Below are 24317 nucleotides of genomic sequence, written 5' to 3' on the forward strand. Positions count from 1 at the left end.
GTATTACTCTTATTTAACATCTTCTAGTGTTTTAATTATCTCGTGGAATAAATGGGGTTAATAGAAGGATTTAAGCAACGTTTAACATATCTCACGATAAAAACATTGGTGATGAAAAGCTGCCCGGTTTAAAAGACACACACACACACACACACACACACACACACACACACACACACACACACACACACACACACACACACACACACACACACACACACACACACACACACACACCAAGGGGAAACATCTGGCCAATGTTTTTGAAACAATGGTCAAATAGCTAGCAGCAGCAAATCCACAGTTTGCAAAAAAAGTGTATAGAAATCTGAGAAAATTAATGTAATCCTTACTCAAATTACTTGAACTTGTGGTTTTAAAAAGGGGTCTGCTGTTTATTTAAATGCATGCTATTTTTATTAAACACAAATAGCACATGGATGTGCCATGCTAACCAAGCTAGCTAGATAGCGATAACATGTAGCTTTGAGTTCGCTACGCTAACAGCAACTTTTCTCATTTCTACCCTTTCATCCAAATATGGTAACATATGGCCAATATGCCAAAGTCAAGGCTTCAAATAGATATTCCACAAACTAATGAGTGATGTCGCCTTGGTTACTTGTACTTATTTTCTACAGTTTCAATCCAAAAATCTCAGTTTGTGGAAGACTCTACCAAACTTTACACAATATTTAGTGCCGTGAGGAGAAGCGCACTGTAGGAACTTCTATGTGTCTTTCTCTACCTTTGCAGTAGAAAATATCTCCGTCACACAAATACAGAGGTAAACAAATCAACAGAAACCATCTGATGTTCTGCAGCAGGGGGTTATTTGTCTGCTTCTGAACTCATCAGCCAACATCCTCTGTGATGAGAAAACACTTAGGACAGATGCTCCCATGTTTGCATTAACATGAAGCAGATGTGTTGTGTGTGTAATTAAGAGAGGAAACAAACATCCTCCTTTGCACAATTAAGAATGTTAGGGATAACAAAAACATATTTTTAAATAATGACTCCTGGATTTTAGAATAAGGTAGACTTAAGCAGCCGTCCAACTGTCCATTATGTTAGTTAAAATGACAACTGCTGCTGGCATATTTAATCAGATATCTAATTAATTCATATAACCATGAGTAGCCTCAGGCTGAGTTTTTGATGGTTCCAGAAGACTCATTTTACACTTTTGCTCTTGTATTTTTTGAAATAATAGGCAGACAATAAATGATTATCCACCACACTTCACTCTTTAAATGTCAAATATAACTTGGTGCAGTCGCATAGACATTACTTTAGCATTCACTTTTTCTAGTTACAGCTTCTTAGGGGTCAATTAAGGTGGGCAGATACAAATGAAGCGCACTGTATTTCGATTGTGTTGTATTTGTGGTTTTAAGGAAACATTCTAGTGAACTTCAGATGACCTTGATTAGTTTTTAGTCATTTTACTATTCAAACTGTCTCCTAAACTGAACCTGCATGTGCATTCTGCGAAAAACCCAACAGCTACATGTGCATGGGCTTCTCTGGGCCGCACCACCTTTCTTGTTGTTTTATGTTACACACTTCTCATCTTAATTGCCCTTTTACAATTTTCCCCTGCTCCTCGATCCATCTATTCTCATCCTCCTGCCAAAATGTCCCGTCCATCACTCCCCCTCTCTCTGTTTGCGGCTGGTTGTGTGACATTTCACTGCAAAACACACACGGCTCCTCAAATGTGCGCACACATACAAACAAATGCGCACACATGCAGAAGCCGGGGATATAGAGAGCTTTCTGAAATGCCAAACACTAATTCCACACAACACAGGACGAGCAGCATGACATCTTGCTGCAAGCAAGTAACTTGTGGATTTCCCTGGAACTGAAAGGTTACACTATACTTAACATTCGGAGGATCAATGGTGACTATAGGTGCCACCAAACTCAAATAATGAACTGAGAAGCATTGCATTCAGAATCCATGTAGCCAATTTTCTTTTACTAGGAGACAGACCCTTCAGAGTTTGGAGGATGTCAGCCATCTGTGTCATATCTCTGTGAGCAGACCAAAGCTTAATAGCCTTAGATTTGTAGCCAACAATGATGCTGTTGCTATGGTGGAATGTCACCAGTGAGTTATCTCCAAGGCCACCGCTCACTAACACCACAATTTATTGCTGTAGACATTTTCATTGGTCACTTCCGTATATGTGGGTGTATTCGAGTGGTTGACACCCAAAATGCACTGAGTCCTTAAGACTATATTTAACTGTGTATGCCGATATCTATATATCAGATTGAAAATTAATTAGCCCCTAGGATAGATAACAGTGTAGGACTTTTGGAGTGACCCACTGAATGACGTAGGGTGCTTACGTCAAACTGACATCACATCTGAAACCCTACACTTCAGCTAAATGTATTTTTAGAGCAACAAAAAAAACGAAATATCCTTGTAGTGGAACATGTTCATTATATATGGTACTAGTACATAATCCAGGAACAAACGTCTGTGTGGTTTTAACTGAAGAAAGCTCATGTATGATAGCTTTTCAATCTTATGAGAAAGTTAAACAACCTGGTGTCACAAGTTGAGGTGTAGTGTTTCTTTTCTAGCTGGTAATAAATGAATTCATAGAATATTTTAAAAGTGGAATAAACAGTGAGGTTTGATGTGAAGAAAGAGTATCCACCATAGCCGTGGTGACTTTCCTATTGTGAAAGAAAGTGGCTTATCTATTCCTTGCAAGGACAAGACATCAGGATATATATGTACACTTCAGTAACTTAAAGACATCAGTACTTGAATATTTTAACTTCTCCATAATAAACCCAGGCTCCACTCTAAACAACTGGCAGATTTGTTGGTGGCAGAATAACACAGAAAGCAGTCGGGTTTTTCTCGAATCTCAAGTCTTTTAAAAGAGCTGTCATGATCTCAGTCCACCAACAGCAGCATTCAGGGAAACATGTTTAATTCAACAGCTTGTAACAGCCATCCTATATTCTTTGCATCTCTGTTGGTGTCAGTGTGCTACAAAGTTTGGTAACGGTACACTGGTTCAGAATAGAAAATACTTTTTTGCAAATTAAATCTAAATCGTATTCACCCTGGTAGCTCAGAACTCGTCAAAAATAAAAAAATGTTTTTAGACTGAGACAGCTTTTGTCTGTAGAAAATGATTTCGATGTTGAGCCACTGGAGGAAAGGTACATTAGGTTGACTTTCCAGGACAAAGCACAGTGTGCACACGCTCATCAGGTCTTGGGTTCCTCACTCTTGTCAGAAAGTTAATCTATTAAATCACTGCTGATAGTTTGCAAAGTTCACTCCAAGTTGAACGATAAATTAAAGTCGAGAACACCAATGTCACTTGCAATTTCACCTCATCATGACTAATTCTAAATAGACTGAGGAACAAATATGAACTAAGCTGATAAGACTTTTCAGGTTCCCTTTATTCGAACAGACCTCATTTTATCCAACTACAGGTAGGTAACCAGCAACAGGACACATATAAACCATTCATTAAACCAAGGATGTACGTATATCCTTCATGCAAGAGGATCCTTATTGTTTCACCTACTGATTAGAGTCTGGTCAAAGCAGAACATACATTATCTGTTACTGATCTAACTAATCATTTTACAAATCCCACTGCTGACATTCATCCTCTGTTCATTGACACTCTTGTTGCAAAACAGTGAGATTTCTAAGAATGCTTCCCCAAGCAACTCTCATTGTCTTCCAAGACCTGTTCACCTTGATATTTCACTCACTTGCATCCACTCGAAATTGGAAAATAGTTGTACCATGGGCCTGGTTAATCCAGTCAAAGATCTCTCCAGTTTTATTCATAGCTACAGCACTTTTCACATTAAGCTGCGAGGCATAAAAAGGCACATGTTGTGAGAAAGCTCCTTGTGTTACCTGACAATCAATGAGATAGCAAATTGTTTATTCTTAATTGCGGGGTGAAAATTAAAACGATAATGTGCAAATGACTTGTAATGGATTGGAAGGGATCTGAATGATAACCGCAGGAGACCCACAAACCATCTATTATGTGCTTCTTTTTTATCTAACTCAATTATTAACTGGGTTACCTTTAGTAGGCAAACAGAGAATAAATGAGCATGGCTGATTAAACATTGTGTTCCACAACATTATCAGGTTTATTGAATGTTTTAAAACTAATATTAGTGGTATAAATCAAGACTTTTTCAAGGCCGTTCAAAAGGTGTCATGTGGTTCATGATATAACTAGCTTATATGACTTGTACATGAACAGCAAATGCAGATCATTATTTTTAATGACCGCCGCCTACTCAGTCTGTTAACATGGTTTCTGCTGACGACACTGAGTCTGCTAACAAGCGTTTGCACTTGCTGATTAAACAATAGTTCTGTCTTTATGCAGGGGTGCATTCAGCACAGACACAACTTTAGTTTTTAGTCTGAAAACCCAGAAATAAAGAATAAACTGAGCATGTCAAGAGATGAAAGGAGTATCCGAGAAGGCTGGAGTGCCACTTACAGTAGCAGTGACTTGTTGTTCTCTGCAGCTGCTTCACCACGAAGAAACCTTATAAAGATGTCCTTCTTTCTCAAGGTTTTCCCTGCATCGTACCATTAACCATGCACGACTGTCTCCAATAGTTTGAGATGGGCTCTCATGAATCCATTCACAGCAGATAAACCATCGCTGCTGTCAAAATACCTCATGTCAATCATTTGGAGTCCATGACAATTGCCTATTTTCCAGGTTGATAACACAGCACTTGGACATTATCCACCAAGTTTTTCCATCATCTGAAGAGGTCAGCATTTTCTCACACATAGCGATAACTTTAAAATTCCCACACAAAGCGGCATCAAACACACGTGGCTGAATGTCCTACCTTGACCCCTCGCACTCTGAACTCGGCCAGGGCTCGGCTCATCTTGGAGGCTGCAGTCTGCAGGTCCTTCCCGCTGGCGATGACTTTCACCAGGAGGGAGTCGTAGTGGGGGGAGATGACGGCCCCCTGGAAGGCCGAGGCGCTGTCCAGGCGGATGCCCATGCCTTCGCCGCTTCGGAAAACCTGGCAGGAAGAGAACAGAGGAGGGGTAAGTGACTAAATATGATAAAAATATCTCATGTTGATGTAGTCCTGCCTGACGCCCACATTATTATTTTCAGCGGCACCTGGAAAATGGTTGACGTCCTCAATGATCCATCTTTTTTTTTAATATACGTTCAAATTATCATTGACATTTAGATAGTCTATGTTGTGATTTTAGAGGGCCAATTATGATTTTGGGGGGGTTCTCCTTTTCCTGTAATGTGTTATATAGGTTTTTGTGCATGTAATTGGTCTCAATACGCAACACACACGCTTCTCTTGGCTAGCATTCTAACACATTGACCTTGAAAAGCTAAGGGGCGGGACATCTTTAAGCGGTTGACCAATCACAACAGAGCCAGCCAGCTAACCAATCAGAGCAGACTGGGCTCTGGTTTCAGACAGAGGGTGAAAATAACAATTGTATAAAAGAGGCCCTTTAAGGTGTCATGTGCTGTACACACAATGAAGCACCCCGACTAATTTGTTGTACTCGGCTACATAAATACAAATAGGATTGAATGAGATGTATTACAAATGTAAAAATGACATTAAATATGAACCGCAAAACAAAATGGATACGCAAAATACTTTGTCATACTTAACTTCCTAAAGAGAAAGTCCGCAAAACACAATGAATGAATCAGTGTTCATCAGCACAGAGAGAATATAAATATAATATAGTGTTGTTGTTTATTTTATTAAGTTGGTTTCTGCTGCAGCTGGCATGAAAATACACCATCATTTGTCAATTTAAGAGAAAGTGTTTTCATTTGGATTAATGTAGTCCCACGCATCACAGTCCAGTACTCTGAGTCTTTTAAAACCTGATATTCTTTAGAGGAAACACTAATACTTGTGTCAACTACATGCAACTGCTCTTCTTCTGTTATTAGCGTTATTTAAAGGGTTGAGCTAACTAGAGGTTATAAAGCATGTATCCATTGATTGAGAGGTGCAATGATGCATGGTGGTGTCTTTATGTGTCCATTTGGATTGCAGCCTTGGACCTTTGTCGTATGTTTTGTTTAATTTTACTCTAAATGCCAGACACCTATAAATAATTTGTTGCTAATCCTTCCAATTGTGCAAGAGTTAGAGTGAAATGGTTATCTTTACTCTCGTCAGTTCAATATGTCAGTGCAGAGGCTGTTTCATTCCTCACTTTAATATATCAACACCCTTCAAAGAATTTGTTAATGGCTTGTAAGCGGAGTGTAATGTGAAAGACGCGGGAATGTAAAGCATCTATTGTTGTAGCCTGAGCGGAAATTAACCTGGAAGACAATGGCAGAAACACATGAAAGAAGAGCAAAATAAACAGACATGAGAGGCGAGGGAAAACAAGCAAGAGATGAGTGAGCGGCGGAAAAGGCTGCAGTGCCCCAGAGCACTTGGCAGGAGAGGAGGAACGGAGATGTGAGGACTGTCCAACACCACAACATATGGAGCCCCTCGAGGCCTGGAAGAGGAAGATGACTAGATATTATAATTATAACAATGTTGTGCCACACTGACGATGTGCTGGTGATATTTTCAGACAGTGTGGAGCTTTTATGGCCAACAATATTGTGTTTATCATCCTTATGCCCTTTACAAGACACCGTTTTATTGAGAGTGCTGGCTGTGTGTGTTATTTCGTGCAATGTTGTCTGTCTCCAGGGGCTGGAAATTATAAAGAAAAACACTTCCCTCAGTAATGCAAGTTAGTATGATGACAAATGGCCTACAGTGTAGCAGCAAAATGCTCGGACAACCTATAAAAACATTGCTGTACAACCATGTTATATTCCAATGCTGCAGTATTTGTCTTAAAAATCTAAATATGCTAAATAGGCAAAACCAATAGACACAAACATACAATGAACATCAAATGTAGCACAGGAAGCACCCATCAATATACCATCAAGCTGAATGCTAAATCACTGCTTCCAGTGGATATTCATGCATTTTCCAATTGGGATTCATATTTAAAATATGTCTTAATCATATCACCGAGGAGGAGTTGATCTTTTAATATGAAATGGAGGTTGAGTTGAAAGGGACTGCATATCTAACTGTAAATGAATGAGATTCTGTAGCAGAGGACATTGCCACGAGTATTCCTTCCCACGCACACGGCCCCTACCTGAGCACTGTGCTGTTTCAAGGCTCAAAGCCCCCATTTCCAGGCTGCCATTTTAATAAAGTCCGGCACTCCCCTTTGATTTTAAAGGCCCGAGGCAGGTCATCAGCACTTCAAGTGTCACCGAAATAGATTCCCATGTTCCACACTTGCGCTCTCTGGCGTGCATGTGAATAACTCTGCAAGCTGCTCTGCATAGTGGTTTTAAATTCAAAGGGTAGGTTAGGTATATCAGAAGGACACTATTAGAATAAGGAAACCTTTAAAAAGATGTGCAATGATCAAGAGAGATTCAACAGCTGTGCTTACACAAAGGGTTTACTGAGGACACAATCATGTTTTTAATAATTACTGACTCCATTGTAGGTGGGCACAATTGTTCAAAATAGGCGCTGATGGCTGGAGGAAGTCACCACTCTCAGAATAACAAAAATATTGGAAACTAGGTTACAACAGGAATGGAAAAATAAATGAGTGCAACGTTTATTTATAACTTCTCCTTTCCAGAGTTTGTCTGTTGCCCACAGAAGTGTTTTTTAGACTTGAATTTATGATGGCCACATTTATCGTTGTTTTTCAACCATATTTTTAGCCAACTCTGAGGCACATTGTTTACACACAAGACTTGAGGCGGTCGCCAACAGTCCCAAATGCCCCTGGGAAAATCTACACTCTGTTTACTTTGCCTCTCTTTTCATTAAATGGTTCCTTACTGTGAACAAAGCATGTTTTACAATTGTTCTTTGCCTCCAGTTAACGCCGCAAGCCAAGCATACTACACACAACACTGAGGGCTGTCGGACGGCTGCCCTGTGTTTATTTGTACATTTTTGCATTTCATGTCAAAACGCTTGGAGAATACACAGTAAAACAGCATTCATAGCTCACACTGAAACTGGTGCTGCCCTATTAGCTTTGACTTATTCTGTCTCTGCATCCACACAAGTCGACAAAGCATCAAGGCTATTTTTAAGCAACAATATTTCAGCTGAATAATCACACAGTTTAGGCATTTGGCTAACACTTTTATCCAGAACAAAGTGATAAAAGGGGAATGCGGAGGATCAGTGAGTGGCTCCGAGGCACTTCTGTTGCCTGACATCCCGGCCTTTGTTGCTGACTTGCAGTTGCAGTGAAATGTTTGAACTCGTCAGGGCCACCCAGCAGTCTTTGAGTCAGGTTCTGCATCTGGGATGCTGCCAAGAAAAGTCAAAGGTAGCTTCGCCAAGGCCAAAAGCCCCATCGTGCAAAGCTTAATTTGTTTATTCGCCCCCAAAACGGCTCTATATTACACTGCACCAGTTGCATCACAAACCTTTAAGCATGATAATTATACTAAATACACCCACTACCTTCTATAAGCCCGAGGTAGCATTGCAGACTCTCATTGAACTGGAGCCAGACAAAGGAGCAAGATATAGTGCATACATTTGCATATATATATATATACATACTGTTAAAGGCATTGGACAGCAATGAAGCAACTTCATGTGCAGACACAGAAGATATTTTGTCCTGAAATATTGTCCAACATTATTGTAAATCCAATTCCTGACTGTAAACAATCCTGTCCTGCTTGTGTCAGGAGACTAATCAAACAGCAGCAAGACAGATGTTAGCTGTTACACTTTAGTGCACAGACGTATGGGATGTGTAGTCCGACTGGAACCAAGCAAACTAGCAGCGCCTAGGTTATTGGAGCCACTCAGATGGAGGTTGTTTTGTAGGGAAATAAAAACAACACTGATTTTATTCCAGAGGGTTTTCCCATGTGTCCTGCATGGCCTTCAGGTTTCGAGTTAAATGGATCTCACACGACGTTCCATGTGAGAGAATTTCCAACAATGACTTCCCAAAAACTGTTCTTTGTTCATTATTTATGTGTGGAAGCATTTCCATATTTACTTTTCTCTACTATGTGCTAATGAGGGGTAATGCACTTTTATGCCGTGCCTCTGTGCATAGTGAATATAAAGCGTATTAATTTTGGCCTTGGGGCATATAGATATAAGAGATGAATGGTGCCACAACAACAGCCCGCAGAGACGAGGAAGTCCCTTTATCTCACACGCACACAAGTGGGACACAAACCAATGCAGTTCCACTGAAGACCCTGCAGAAACAGAGAGGAGAAAGAGATACAGTACGGCAGCAGGTGAAGGGAAAGCCAAGTAGCGTTTTAATAATTAAAGTCAAGGTGTCGGCTTCTTTCAGCCCAGGGCACTGTCTTACACGGAAACCCCACTTTCATCTCTTACACTCTCTCCATGTCAGTGTCTCTCTCCGTCTTACATCCCTTTCTCTCACGCTAGCCACAGATAGGCCTGTTAATAATGGAAGTGGTAAGGAATTGGAAAGGTGCCTTCCCATTGTCCTTCACATTCACCTGATGCTGGCTCCTTATTTATAATAATCCACCCCTTTGTTCCTATAGATCCCTGTTTATCAGTCAATACACACAAACAGAAGTAAACAAGCTAACATCAGGACCTTTAGTTTATTGCTTACTTGTTAGCTCACTGGATTCTCAGTGTGGTTGACACACTTTACTCTGCATTTTGTGAAAGACTCCTTTGTTCCTGCTTGTTATTTATCTGTCACCATCTCGCCGTGTAAATCCCCTTTCCATTCTCAGTACTTGAAGTATATCAGACACAAGGTCAGCGGTGTATTTCTCTGATGTGAAATAACTGCCATGGGTACATTACAAATCCTCCCTGCAATTGATATATCTGAATTCTCAATACTTTTGTTTTCAGGCTACAAAGTCGATTTCTCCATTGATGCTCTTGGATTTTTAAAATTGTCAAAATGGCTTCTGGATTGGTTTCAGAGGCCTGAGTCATAAAACTTAGTGTTTGGTGGATAGTGGAAAATGGAAATAAAAGAAGGCCAACAGCATGAAAAGTGAAGTTACACAGTTCCATTGATATACAAGAAAACCGTTTGGATAAAATTCAAAAAATGTGGTGTTCTTAATTTATCTGAATATTCATTTAAGGAAAGAAACACATAGTGTAAGCTCATGTTGGACACATTGCCAGAGGAGGTTTTACAAAACAATTGGGAGATAACTCCATATATGGAATGTGTGTGCATTTGTCACAGTGGCTTTGCTTCAGATCCTTGCTATTTATCATGGAGATAAATATCACACTCGCCATTGCTGAATTATATATGAACAAGAGAAATGGCTCTCTTTAGCCAAAGAGAAGAATTTTATTACACTCCATTTATCCAAAGGACTCATGAAATCTCCTCAAAACCGTTTATTCCGTTTAATCTAATTTTAAAAAGGAAGGATTTCCTCGACATCCACTCATCGGATTGACTCTACACACAAGTTTCTACTGACTATTATGTGTGTTATCAAGACTTGAATTGCCTTTTTATTTGCATTTTTCACAGCTGCCTTCTTTGAAAGTACATTAATTCATTTATTTGGTCTCATGCTGACATATGAAACTGACATGGCTAACATATACAAACAATTGCCCAAATACAACATAAGGATAGGGATTCTCTGTTAGTTTCTCACAATGAGCAACCAATCTCTCATTGTACATACTCACTGGATCTATTGCTATTATATAAATATTGATCAGTGCAGCTTTGAGGGGAATGAATTATGTTGTTTTTGTGCAGTATATCATGGTCTGCATGACAGATCTTGGCTCTTGCTGAACTACATTGTTTTGGTTAGATTAGCCATTGAGGTTTACAATTTAGCCATTACTCTTCCAAATATATTTAGTTATTGTAAACATTATACACAAATTCATCTCAGAATACATCTCTCAAGCTTAGTTTTTACTAGTTTGGTCAAATCCAATTGAAAATATGTTCATCTTGGCAAGATTTAAGCCAGACTAAACAGTAAATGTTAAGAAAATAAATGACTCACTGATTCGTCCCAATGTTGCAATATGTTGTAAATATAAAGTGTTTGTGAATGTTCCAGTAGATTGCTGCCTGCTTCCTTATTTAAATATAATCACTTGTAAATAGAATGGGCTTGATTAGAGGGACTCTGGTGGTTTCAAGCAATGACTGATCCTTCAAACGTTCTTAAAGTAATGGAGCTTGGTAATGGCCCAACTCCTCAGGCATTCCACACCAACTTGTAACAACAGTGAAATCTCTCCAAGAAGCTCTATGCCATTAAGTACATTTTGTCGTATCCCATGTTCCCAGGATGGACTCCTCTACTAAGCCTCATTTATCTCCCTTTCCCCTCCCTAACCTTTCCCACGGCTTTCCCCCCAACTGTCATTCCCAGTTTATTTTGCCTCTTTCCTTGTTAGGTGTTGTTTATGTATGGAGTTGAAGGAGAAAGCACACATGCACCGGAAGCTAATGTATGCAGAGGAAACAGCGAGACAACATGCTCCTGCAGGATGCACACAGACAGAAAGTGACAGCAATATCTGAGCTCATACTGATAGCGTAGCAATTAGAGAGGCAGAGGAGCAGACAGAGAGGCAGAGGCACAGAGAGGTAAAGAGAGTAATAAAGGGAAGGAGACAGAACAACACACAGAGATGAGGAGAGAAGAGAATATAAGTGCCATGTTAATGTTTGAAGTCGAGCCGTGCGGATGTGTGCGGGCAGGGAGAGCGGTGGCGAGGTGAGAAGTCAGGGAAGGAAGCGAGGCAGGGAGGACGGAGAGAATAAAGTTTGTTTTCCGGTAATTGTTGGAGGCAAGCTCCAAAATGATATAAAACTACTTCTTTGGAATGGACATCATTAAAACGTTATACTGTTGTTTTTAGCCTTTTCATATGGTCTAGCTGTATTACAGGATACAAACTGGATGAGGCCAAGATCAAAACTCACCCTCACGGCCCATTTCAACCATTTGAGTTTCCAAGAAGACTTTAGGGCTGGGAAAGCACACCAAAGCGAGACAAACCAAAATAAAATCTACTTGAAATAAGAAATGCACCGATATTGGGCAGATGCTGACACAAATATCTGGATCGGGATGCGATAATTGGGGCAAATAATATGCATTATATACTAGAATATTAATACGTGTTTAGACCCATATGTTGCTGCATTTAAACAAATATTTCCATCATTTTAGTTTTTACCAAGGTGATGGTTAATACGGAACAATCCAGTAAAATAATATCTACATTATTGTTATATTTAGTTTTAGTCAAGCCTGATGTTGCCTTGGACTTGGTTACATCATTACTTCCAATACAACTTTAACTTATTTGACACAGTATCTAGTGCATACTTTAAAACTTGGTCACTAGTTTTTATCTCAAAAGCATCCTCCTACTTTTTCTTTCCATGGCTAAATGCGTAAGTGGGTTGACTACCAAATAATTTGTTGATGGTTTATTTGAAGCGACTGAAAGATCTGGCCACCTCATGGATTGAATTACTCATATCCTTTTGACAGGGTGTCTTGCTGTCTCAGTTGACTTGAATGCTTGTCCGTATAATGTAACTGCAACTTGCTGAATTAAAATCTGGCATGGTGAGGCCCCTGGACCAGCATGTTCACAATCATTTTATTCAGGAAAATAGTTGTCTATTCTTACTTCAGCTACACTGTAAAATATTACCATGATTTCACAATATTTAGATGTAATATTTTACAATAAATTACTCCTTTACCACTTTACAGTCTTTACCTGTAATGTTCACAATATAATACTGTAATTTTGAATTTTACAGTGAAATCAATGCAGACAGTTAATTACTGTGACATTTACAGGATACATTATTACCAGGATTTCACAAGATGTTACTGAATTACTTCACTGTAAAATACTGTATTCAGACCATCCTCTGTGATGGCAACAAATTACCATTGCAATTCAACGCATTTTGTTCCCCTTTAATTAAATGAAGCATGGCGTTATAAACCCCCATGTCAGCACATTCTTTAGAAAACTCCTTGACTTCGAGTGGATGTCTATGTAGACATGTCCAGGACTAATGTAAGACACACAGTCTGTAGAAAAGCTCTGTACTGCTATATCACAGTACTTCCATGGCCATGTCAACTGTTAAGTCACAGTATGTAGTTGTACTTTTATTCTAATTTACTGTAAAATATCTACAGTAATTACTGTGAAATATTTACAGTAAATTACTGGGAAATCCATGCAACTAGTAGCCAGTAATTTACTGCAAATGTACAGCCAAAAATGTTACAGTGTATGCATTGATTTGGCCCAAAATATGCTCCTTTCAATACAAATAAACCCCATTGCAAACATGCAGAAAACTACTTATTTCTCAAAGATCAGTGCTTATAGCGATGCTGCTACAGTAAAATGGTTCACGCATTCAACTTAAGGATCTACAGAGAGTTGTTGAAGCGCATTTTTACCGACAGACGATCAGCAAGGGCTAAAATCCAAAAGTTCCATCCACAGGGAGTTTCTCTCCCACACACTACCCCCCCCCACTGCCTGAAACGCCTCCATTGGACTCCTTTGTTTACTCAGTAACATAATGACATCACTATGTTACACTTGCGCTTCCAGTGGCTTGCGCAACACATTGTGTAGGACATTTTCAACAAATCTCTAAGCCTTTGAACAATCACAATAGAGCTGTCCAGCTAACCAATCAGAGCAGACTGGGCTCTGGTTTCAGATGGAGGGTGAAAAGAGGTGCTGCAGCACAGGCAATTATGAGAAAAATAAAGAGCTTTCAGCACCTCTTTTCACCCTCCATCTGAAACCAGAGCCCAGTCTGCTCTGATTGGTTAGCTGGACANTAGTAATGGGGATGATCTGGAGCTTTTGGGAGGAAGTGGAAGGGAATGTTTGTCATGATGTCTAATGCACGTGTCAACACGCCGCCGTCTCCCCCTGTTGGCACGGAGAAACACCGCTTTGGCTCTGGACGGGGAGCAGGGAGCAGTGGGGGAATTCAGGGCCTGTTTATGCCAGTGCCCCACATAATAGTACTAATATGTTTTAATCAGTCTGAGCCCTGGAGTCCTGTGGAATACATTTTCTCCGTTTGGGTCCCAACTCATAATACCCATTTATTTCAAAGGACACCAAATGTTTAAAAAAAAAGAAGTATTATTAAAGAGCAACTTAAGTCAACGTTTAGCTTCAAAAAGCCCCCTTTACAAATTCAAACTAAAAGGGGCACTTTGAGAGCATAGTCCTCTGCGAAAGGTCTTTCATAAGTGAAAAATAATGTGTGGAACTACTCCAAAATGTAATGGGTTCTTTAGTGGCCCATGATAGACTCTTCCATTAAGTGTCATGAACAATGGGCCGGTACTCTGTTCGCAAACCTGCTGATTTTTTTCAGTTTTCTTGGGGGTCTAGTTCAGAGAATTTCTAAAGTCTGGATCTTCTTTGGTGTGGATGAATGTGTCATCGACCCTGAGTAATAAGGAAGAGTATTGGTCTTGTTTTTAATCACTCAGCCTCAGTAATAAAGGGTTTTTAAATTGTCTTAAATGTTATATAGCAGTGTGCAATTCAGATAATTCATTATATTTCTTGCATTGTATTTAGACCCAAGGACCAGAAGCTTTAATGTCATTTCACATTGAAGGCAATTTTATTGCAGCGCTCAGTTGGACAGTGGTAGCATTTTCTACGCGGCAGATAATTGGGATTCTGCAGAAATCAAGAACTAAACAGCTAATTATACCAATTTATAAAAATGTGCTAATCTGATTTTTCCCGTCCTCTATCTTCTGCCATGCCTGTGATTTCTGGACCGTAAACTCAAAATGAACTTTTCTCCATTCTTTCTGCACACTGAAATAGTCGATGCTATAACTTCCACCCCTGTCAATACGATCTTATTGCACGCACATTGTAAAGGTCAGCATATTTGGAGTTGAATCAATTTAATTGAATTTCAGCCTCTGAACCTGGCATTGGAAACCTCAGCGCAGTGCGTGCTGCTGGCGAAAGCAGCCGCTCCCTCCTGAGCATCTGGAGGTGTCAGATTCTTAACGCTCGGCGCCATGCTCCGTAAGTCCGCCCTGATTTAAGTTTGTCCCCGTTTGACCCTCGCCAGAAGCTCTCACAGAATAAATGGACATTATGCCAGCCTCCATTATTTGTGCTTGCTTTAGATCACATAACAAACAGCAGTGTGTTTTATGAGCCCGGCCCCTCGGGTGACAGTCAACATCCTCTCAGACAGGGTTCCCATGTAAGAACATGTTTTAAAGCGCCTGGCTCCCATGGTGTCAGAGGCACGCAGTGTTTGCTTTGGGTCCCTACATTACGTGAGAATAATGAGTGTGAGCTCCAGGGCGAGAGACTCTATTTACACTGTTTGGCCAGTCAGCTGATATAACACATGCTTTTATAAATAAAAGTCCAGCCAGGGACTGCGAGCTAAAAAACCACAGATTTTGAATTTCAAAGCAACACTGATGGCAACAAAAGCCACTATAGTCACTGGCAGTAGATGGAAAGGGGGGTGGATGAATAATGGATTGCGTACAGGGAGGTAGGGGTAATGAGGACAACTGTGCTGTAAGGGACTTTAATCCACACATGAGTTTCAAAGTTTAATAGTACCCTGGGCAGTGAACATCTCATTGTTTGACACGAAGTAAAGTGGGGAGTATATTAGAAGGAAGATGATAGAACAAAGATGAAATCCAGTCCAGGAGAAGTTAACAGGAGGTAATTGTGTCGGGGCGCAGCGTGTGGTATACTTCAGAATTCAATGCTTACCAAACAGAAATGTAGAGGCGGAGATAACGAGGGTGCATGTGTAGGGAGGACCTGGAGCGTAACTGTTAAAAAAATAAGTAACATTTGAAAAATGACACATTTCTGGTCTAGTTGTACCTGCTGGTGCATTGCAGTCTGATGATGATGATCGTTATTATGATTACTTTTTGTTCTGTCTTCTGGTTCATGTAATGTCCATATGGTCTGGCTGCTTTCCCAATCTGCAACTCTATTCTTTGTATTTTTCTTTCTTCCCATAATCATAATACTCTGTCACTATGCTACAAGTCCACTTTATAGGCACGACCTCTCAACACATTCACTAAGTTCCCTTTCTATTAATCAAGGTGTTCTACATCCAAACCCTCAACCAAAAGAGAACATCTTTTTCTAGACTATGCACATGAGCTAATCCTTGAACATGGCTATAATATTTTTGAACCATTATCCACAGATATCACTTTGGTTGGACTTAATTCTCCCATATCAGCTGTGCCAACAGAACATACTCTTTTCATCCCAGAAGCCGCATAACATTTTTACCATTTAAAATACTTTAAATGTCCTCTTTTCTGATCTTAACACAAACTTCCAACCGTACCCTACATCAAACTTCTGTATGAAATATCAGAGTTCACCTCAGATCTTGAGACCTTTTAACATCGTATTAAACGCACCAAACATAGACTTGACAACACGATTGATCCATTGGGTTTTTCTCAGGCTGTCTCAAGACATCACAGCAGTCTTTTGCTCTTTGGTCTTTCTTTCAACCATCTTTCCATATCTTAATCCTCTCCAAAACGGCTCTATCTATCTTTGACTAAATGTGTGTCTTCTTACGCCGCCTATATATGAGTATCCCTGCCAAAGAGAGCAAAGTTAGTAATTCATCATCAGCTCTATAATCATCCTCTCCCTATGCTCTCACAAAGGTAAAGCTTATCACGTTAACAAAGACAGCACCTTTCTAGGTGTCATCGACTCTGTAGCACCCTTTCTAGGTGTCAATCGACTCTGTAGCACCAATTCAGGTGAGGAAATGCTGCTTTCACACCTTTACCCCATGGTTCAATTATTCTATTCCCACACTTCAGAGGTAATGCTGAAAATTGTTATAAAAACTCAAATTATTACTTGGATCTGATCAATAACAACAGACATAACTGAAATTATTTATTCAATACCAGAGCTATAGCTCACTGAAACCACGCCGCCTGGTTTCCAGTTTATAGCTAAGAATGATGTATTTTGATTTAACCCTTTAAAAACCTAAATCAATTACTTTTACCTCGTCACTGTCTCTGTTTTTAAGATGTTATTCCTAACCTTGTAAAGAGTAAAGAGTCTTCTGGGAAAAGTGCACTTAAAATAAGCTGAAGTCGGGTGGAGTGGATCGTTCTGGACTACAGGCTGGACAGAGATCAGACCTCGATCCATCCACAGTAAAGCTCACTTTTGATGTGAGAGTGAAGTTGGCCTTTGATGTGCTCAGCAGAAGTCTGGGCCCATCAGAGCGTACCTAGAGGCAGACATACACACACAGTTATACTTTGACACATCATTTCTGAAAGTTTTCCATCAAAAAAAATCTTGTATATTGATAGTTGCAATATATAATTCAACCACTGAGCTGAAAGTTTTATAAAAGTCAAGATGCTGCAGAATAAAGAACATTTTCTTTTCATATAGATGTTACGATTGTCAGAGCAGGAGGGGAAAAAACATTGAGATGAAAAGAGGGCGGAAATGAATCAGGGATTCAAACTAATTTGTTCTTGCAGATGTGCACAGTTGCACTTTGGACGGATCTGGCGGTGGATGTGATTGGAGAAAAAACTGAAATAAGGAGGCTAAGACAGTGTGTGGTGCATGCTACATTGCTGCAGTGGTAGATCAAGGCTCTGGCGTTATGATCAAAAGGCTTTTGTCCTTGTGAGGAAATAAAGACTCTCATGCCCACGCACATTTACATCGCTGCACATAACCAGGCCGTTACACTCACACAAACGCACTTATCCGTCACATCATCCGTATCCAGTTTCCTATTATCCCTCACTGGCTAATTCATTAGTTTCCCTGATAAAAATGTAGCTCATTAATTTACCGCTCTTTGTAGTGTGTGAAGGGTATTTGTGAGAGCCGGGGAGCCAGACAGTGGGGTCATAAGCAAAATCAACCAGATTGAAAACACAATTGGTAACGTTCTTATGCCTGAGTATAATGGATTGCACCTTTGTGTATGTCATCTAATTTCAAGTGGTTATGGTGTTTTGGCATTAAAGGTTTGAGACGGGTGGAGATGGGATAGAGAATCCTTATTTGCAGCAGAGAGGATGGATGAAAGGATGTTTTAGATGTAGAGCAATTATGTTTAGGAGGCCAGAAGGAGGAGGAGGAGGAGGAACTGGACAGAAAAATATACATTTACACTATAAACAGAATGCCGGTCGATAGGGTTGAGGCAGAGTGGGTCAGAACTCACCAAAAGGAGGAGGGTGAGACACGCTGAGGGGAAGAGTCAGATGAGAGGAAGAAGAGCATTGAATCAGTACCTAAGGAGATGGGAGCAATGTAGAGAAAATGGCAGACAGCGAGGTGTTCAAGGAGAAAGGGGGAAAAAAGATTGTGCTTGAACAGCAAGATACCTGTGCTTTTGTCACAGTTAATTTAATTATCAATGCAGATCATCATCATATGTTAAATGTGTTTCAATGGATACTGAGGATTCATCAGTTAATGGAGAAAGTCTGAGACTTGCATAAGATGGACATCTTTTTTCCAATTCCATTAAAGGTCTGTTACAAGTATGTACAATGTACTTTAGCTGCAAAATGACTCCTTGTCATGTTTACATTATATATCCATCCTATAGAAGAAGTAGACGTTTAAATGCTCATTGCAGATAGTTGAATTGAAATGATCCTTTTTATATACCGTACGCTGATGACCCATCACTTTGTTAGTTTCTGTTAAAGTATGGAATGTGTTTAGTACGTCTAACATTGTCATTATTAAACTTACGATTGGTTTTCGTTGTGACCCACCTTTTGCTACCCTTTATGTGGCCCCCAGTTATTTCCTTCTTCTGCTCCCATTCTCATCATATCACACATGTAGCACAGTATGAAGGTGTTGCCCAGGTTTGCTGCTCTCTGGTAACACATGTGGACTGAATAGAGCTCCATCTTGTCATTTCCCTGTCAGTTTGCACCATCTGCCTGCCTGCCATAGTGCCAACTTCTCTTACAGTTTTCACATCACACTGTAGAAGGTTTTTCATAGACTTTTTTTTATTTTTTAGACGAAGCTGACGAATGCATGGCAGGGACAGGGTGTGCAGCTCAGCACTCACCTGTAGAGAAGAGGTTTTGGCAAATTGCTTTGCTCTGACTTTTTGGTTTCTCTGTGTATTTCAGTAATTTGTCAAATTGTTCACCAAATTGCTGCTGATAAACCATAGGAAACATAACCAGTATTAAACTTCCTCAGACTGAGTCACTGTCCTAGTCCATGTTAACATAAATCACAGCACCTCTTTCCTTCTCTGTCCTAGAATTTTATTTAGAGAATGCTGTTATCTTTCTTTTCTGGGAAAATGAAATTTGCAATGTTTTAGACATGGTGTTAAGAAAATGCTTCTTTGTTAAAGTCTGAGTGAAATACTGTACCAGGGTAACCCCTAGTATGTAAAACCCAAGTGTGGGTCTTTAATTAGTCCTTTTAAAAACAGATCTAGAAGCTTACATTTAGACTGAACCTCCAGATAATTCTTGATTGAGGTAGATTGAAGCAGTTCCATGCCTCTGCACTTTGCTCTCTCTCCTCCTCTTCTCCCAGTTGCTCCCATTCCTCCCCCTGAGTGCCCTGATTGAATGAAGGGGAGGGCTACCAGTTACATGGCTTGTACAACAATGTTTCCCCAAACTGCACCGATCCCACCCATAACTAACCCCTAATCTCTCTTCCAGCTATTTTTCCCATCTTAAAAACCTCTTACCTGACCTTTGCTTGTCGTACCTCATTTTTACTCTCCCTTTTTACGATGTCTCTTCTCCTTATGATTTGCATTCCACCCTTAACTTACTCTTCTTGCATTTTACTCTGCTCTCACCTCTTTTCCCCTCAACTTTTGCCTTTTTAGCTCCCAGTATTTCTGTTTGACTACACTGCGCCTGTGCTCTTTGTCGATTCCCCTTACACACTCTGTTTCCCTCTGTCTATCTGTCATGTGCTTCCAGGCCTTTGAGACTTGCAAGCCTTTGCCAGTTCAGCTTTGCTTGACGATAAAACAGTTGAACTTTGCAAGAATGGGTTCTGAGTTAGGGGAGAGAAGGGTGAAACGTGATAAGGTGACACACACAGGGTCAGGCTCTAAGAGGGATTGAAAAAGCCTTGTTTTGTATGTGGGGTATTTTTAAAGAATGAATAAACAGTGAAAAGACGAAACTGGGACATAAACAAACATAAAAGAATCAGGATTAGGAAATATTGGCAAAACTAGTGCAAAATGAAATTGCCTTTTGTTGTTGCCTTTTTTATTCATGCTCAACAACCACACTTTCACTTACAATGCTGCAAGACCATTTTACACCTGCATGTAGTTACAGCAATTTTTCTACAGAATGACATACTTAACTGGGGAGAGAATGTCATCTGAACCAGGCACATTTGTAGGTAGCCTAGATTTGAGAGGTAGCACTTATTGTCAAGATCAGCCTGTAGTTCACATACTGTGTGTCTGGGCCTGAGTCATTGCCTATATTCAACACGGAGATCAGACTAAAATGAATAATGCAAAATGCATTTCTCATGAAATTAAATAATTGATACAATTATGTTGTGAGTGTTAACAGCTTAAATGTGATAGATTGCTTTTTGATCCTGATGGATGACTTGGATTTTTGTTCAAGTGGTGACATGTTATTGAATTATCATCAAACTAGTTCACCATTCATCCATAATCCTCATGGTCTCTATTCTCTCCTCCTGTTGGGTTTAGGGACACATCTACCATTTTTTTCTGCTTCATGTCACTTTCAAGTGTATTTATTTATTTATGTGCCTCGACTGTGACATGTTTACATTCTTTATCTGTGCTGTAGCACTTATTTTCACCCTCTGTCTAAAACCAGAGCACAGTCTGCTCTGATTAGTTTGCTGTTCAACCGTTTAGAGATGATCCTCATCACGTACAATGGTTAGACGAGCAAATAGAAGCACAATGTAACATATGCCCCTTTCACACCAACGCGGTTCCCGTTCTAGCTCCGTGCTTGCGCTATTCTGGTTCAGAACCGGTTTTTCTTTTCAGCCCCCGTTTTGTTCACACCGCCCAGAGCCCGACTGGTGCAGCCACGGCTGCGTCATGACGTCACCGTCGCTGATTTTCTCCCTGACGGCGCTCACAACAACAACAATGGGGGACTGCGTCGGGTCGATGATCGTGTTGCTTTTAATCACAAGCAGCCAGATCACATTAAATAACTTCCAACTTCTCAACCCTTATACTTTTCTCCAGAGTGCCGTGGTTCATTGTTTATTAATGTGTTTCAGCGGCATTTACCGACCGCTGCAGTGCTGCCCGCTGCTTGGCATCGCAACGCTGTTATGAAAGTTTCTCTGGTATAAAATGGGGGATGTTAGCATAGCAACCGAAGCTAAACTGACTATCTTGCTATCCTATTGTGGCATAAGCCGTTTTCTACAGGCACATTTTACCGGCGTATTTTTCATTATGATTCTTCTAAAATGTAAAACCCAAATGTTACCCAAATGCACTCTTGTCTCTAGGATGCCAGTCATGGGTTTTAAATATTCAGGCAAACATTTTTTCTGAATTGCAAATAAGAGAATGCTGAACAAATGATCAACCAGGGTCAAATATTCAGGAAACAATTTATGGTATATTGTGTAAAAATACGAGGTCCTTTACACTGTTAAACATTTTCAATCCGGGCACATGTGCTTTACTTACAGCTGTACTGGATTTCAAACTAAAATAAATAACTAGAAGGCTATTTGTAGAGCCCAGACCTTCCCCAACTGCCTTAATGTGTATATCCGCGCTACCACTCAGAGCCTCACCAAATGTAATGGCATCTTCCTTGGCCCGTGCTACACTTTTATGAAAAACAGTCGCAGTATATTTTCTGTCATCCTGCTAACAAACTGAAAACATAACCTCTTTGGCTGAGGTAACGGTAAAATTATAACAAGCAACGTGGAAAATAAGCAGAAGGCGAAGCAGGTAGGAAGAGGAGGCTGGCAGGAACGCAGAGTAAGAATTAAGATGGTGCAACGAAAGGAGGGAGGAGAGACTCTGAGGGAAGGAGCAGTGGAGGTGTAGTGACCTACTTAGTGAGGAACGGATGCTGCTGTGTTTTGTATGTAACGTAAAGAGAAGGAAGAGGGAAAATATTCAGGGATAGTGAAGGCAGCAAAGGGCCAGAGAGGAATGATTGGCAGTGCTTGCTTTGTGTTGTGTTTCCACGTGAACTGCAGGAGAACACGCTAAAACCACAAACACTCACATGTTATTTATCCCCCGTATATCATTTCCTCTGTTCTGCTGCTGTCATTCTGTCGGTTTGTCAACCCCCCCCCCCTCCTGTCACTCACCCCCTCCCTCTCTAATTGTATCACTCGGTGTTACTTCTGCCTGCTTGGGCGTACGACAACATGAGTGCCAAACTGGCAGCTTTCGCTGACCGCATGCCATCGCTGCTCTGAGTGTTAATGCTCCTGTATTTACTGCATGATGAACTGACTATAAGACGGGGAATGGATAGAAGGGGGCCGAGCTCAGGTGAAATGACCTCATATGTCCCATAGAGGTTCATGATTAAAAGATTAATGTCCCGTGCAATGGTTCAAATGCATCGCTATCAACCCAACTGATTTTGTCGATGGAGAAATTTGTTGTATCTAAAAATATCAAGACTATGGCAGGAATATTACATTTTAATTAAGTTTGTGGGTTTGCAGTTGCACAACATATAATGAATCATCTCACCTTATGTTTAGTCTGTGAAAACTGTATTTATGTTAATTAAATGCTAAATGATGTGATTTGAACTTTTAATGGAGTTATGAAAGTTGGCCTGTTGGGGTAAAACTATTAAGTTTGGATTTACAATTAAAGAAATGTGGCTTACTCTGAGTTGACTTTCAGCCCTGTTCTTTATTTCATTTCTATACCATAACAACCATATGTTTTTGTTTTATTTTAAATATTTGTTATGATTTGCTTCAAATGAACAGCAACTAAGGAAACCTCAGAAAATAGCTTCCTTTTTTAAATAGCTTTTTATAGCCCCTGTTTTTATTTTTAAGGCTTTTTTCTACATATTTATGCACGGTTTATTTATAGATGAAGTGATTTATATGAAGAGGAGCCTTTTTAATATGTTGGCAAGTAAGCGTTTGCTATGTAGCACACTCATTATTTAAATACCCTGAATGGTTTCACACATGAATATTGATCATGGAGGCTTCAGGCTTGGATGTTGTGTGTAGGCTGTTAATTAACCCAGGATCACTCCAGCTCTATCATCATCAAAGGTTTTGCATCGCACTTAAATATTTCTTTGCAATGCACGTTGAGTAATTCAATAAGGCATTTAGCTAATACTGGTATCCCGAGCAGATGGATCCATGTTTTGCATTAAACAAGACATTGAAGCAACACGTTGTTCCATCTTTTTAGAAAAAGTTTGTGGAAATAAAAAGGAAGCTCTCCTGGGGTTAGGTGGGGAATAGTTGTAGCCTGAAGAAATGTTTGGCGTTGTCACACTGAGGAAGATAGGGAGTGACTCGGCAGCAATGATGAAAGTTTAAAGATGGTTTGAACTTTTGGCTGAGCCCGAAGGGAAGGAGCGGAGACGAGCCGGAGAAATAGCCAAGGCCTGCGCCACAGGGGAAGAAGTGCCAGGTGCGGGAAAGAAATGCCTTTAATATTGCACCAGCAGTGAGACGTCAGGCACACTGCTAGATTATCCAAATAACTTCCTCTGACTTGGAGGACATCCAAAGGATAAAAATCACGCCGTTTGGAACATGCTACCAAATGCGTGAACACGTTTTCAAAATGTAGATTTGTTTGGCATGGTAGCGGTTTAGCACATCACCGCTGTGACAACAGATAGTGCAGGTAGTCAGGAGAAATTGCCATTAAACTCCATCTTGTTATGAATATCTATACTAACTTTTTGTGGCAATCTATCAATTTGTTGGCAAGGCAATTCCCCCTAAACCACTCCAGCCCCACCAAAGTGCTAAATGTAAAAGTGGGTATGTCAAGGGATTACCATTTTCTGTAGGATCCATCCTCTGGGGAGCATGAATACCCCAAATGTTATTGCAATCCTTAGCAATAGCTGCTGAAATATTTTACGGGGCCAAAGTGG

General features: G+C 40.2%; 1 protein-coding gene across 1 annotated transcript in view; it reads right to left on the bottom strand.

Moving 5' to 3' along the window:
* The window catches only part of LOC104960528 (pyruvate carboxylase, mitochondrial), a 251396-nt gene that overhangs the window by 107633 nt on the left and 119446 nt on the right, over positions 1–24317 (bottom strand). Inside the window, exon 12 of the mRNA XM_010788608.1 lies at positions 4891–5073. Coding sequence (XP_010786910.1) covers positions 4891–5073 — 183 coding nt within the window. The remainder of the gene's footprint in view (positions 1–4890; positions 5074–24317) is intronic.

Source organism: Notothenia coriiceps, unplaced genomic scaffold, assembly GCF_000735185.1.
Source record: "Notothenia coriiceps isolate Sejong01 unplaced genomic scaffold, NC01 NC01_scaffold00031885, whole genome shotgun sequence".
Classification (NCBI taxonomy): domain Eukaryota; kingdom Metazoa; phylum Chordata; class Actinopteri; order Perciformes; family Nototheniidae; genus Notothenia; species Notothenia coriiceps.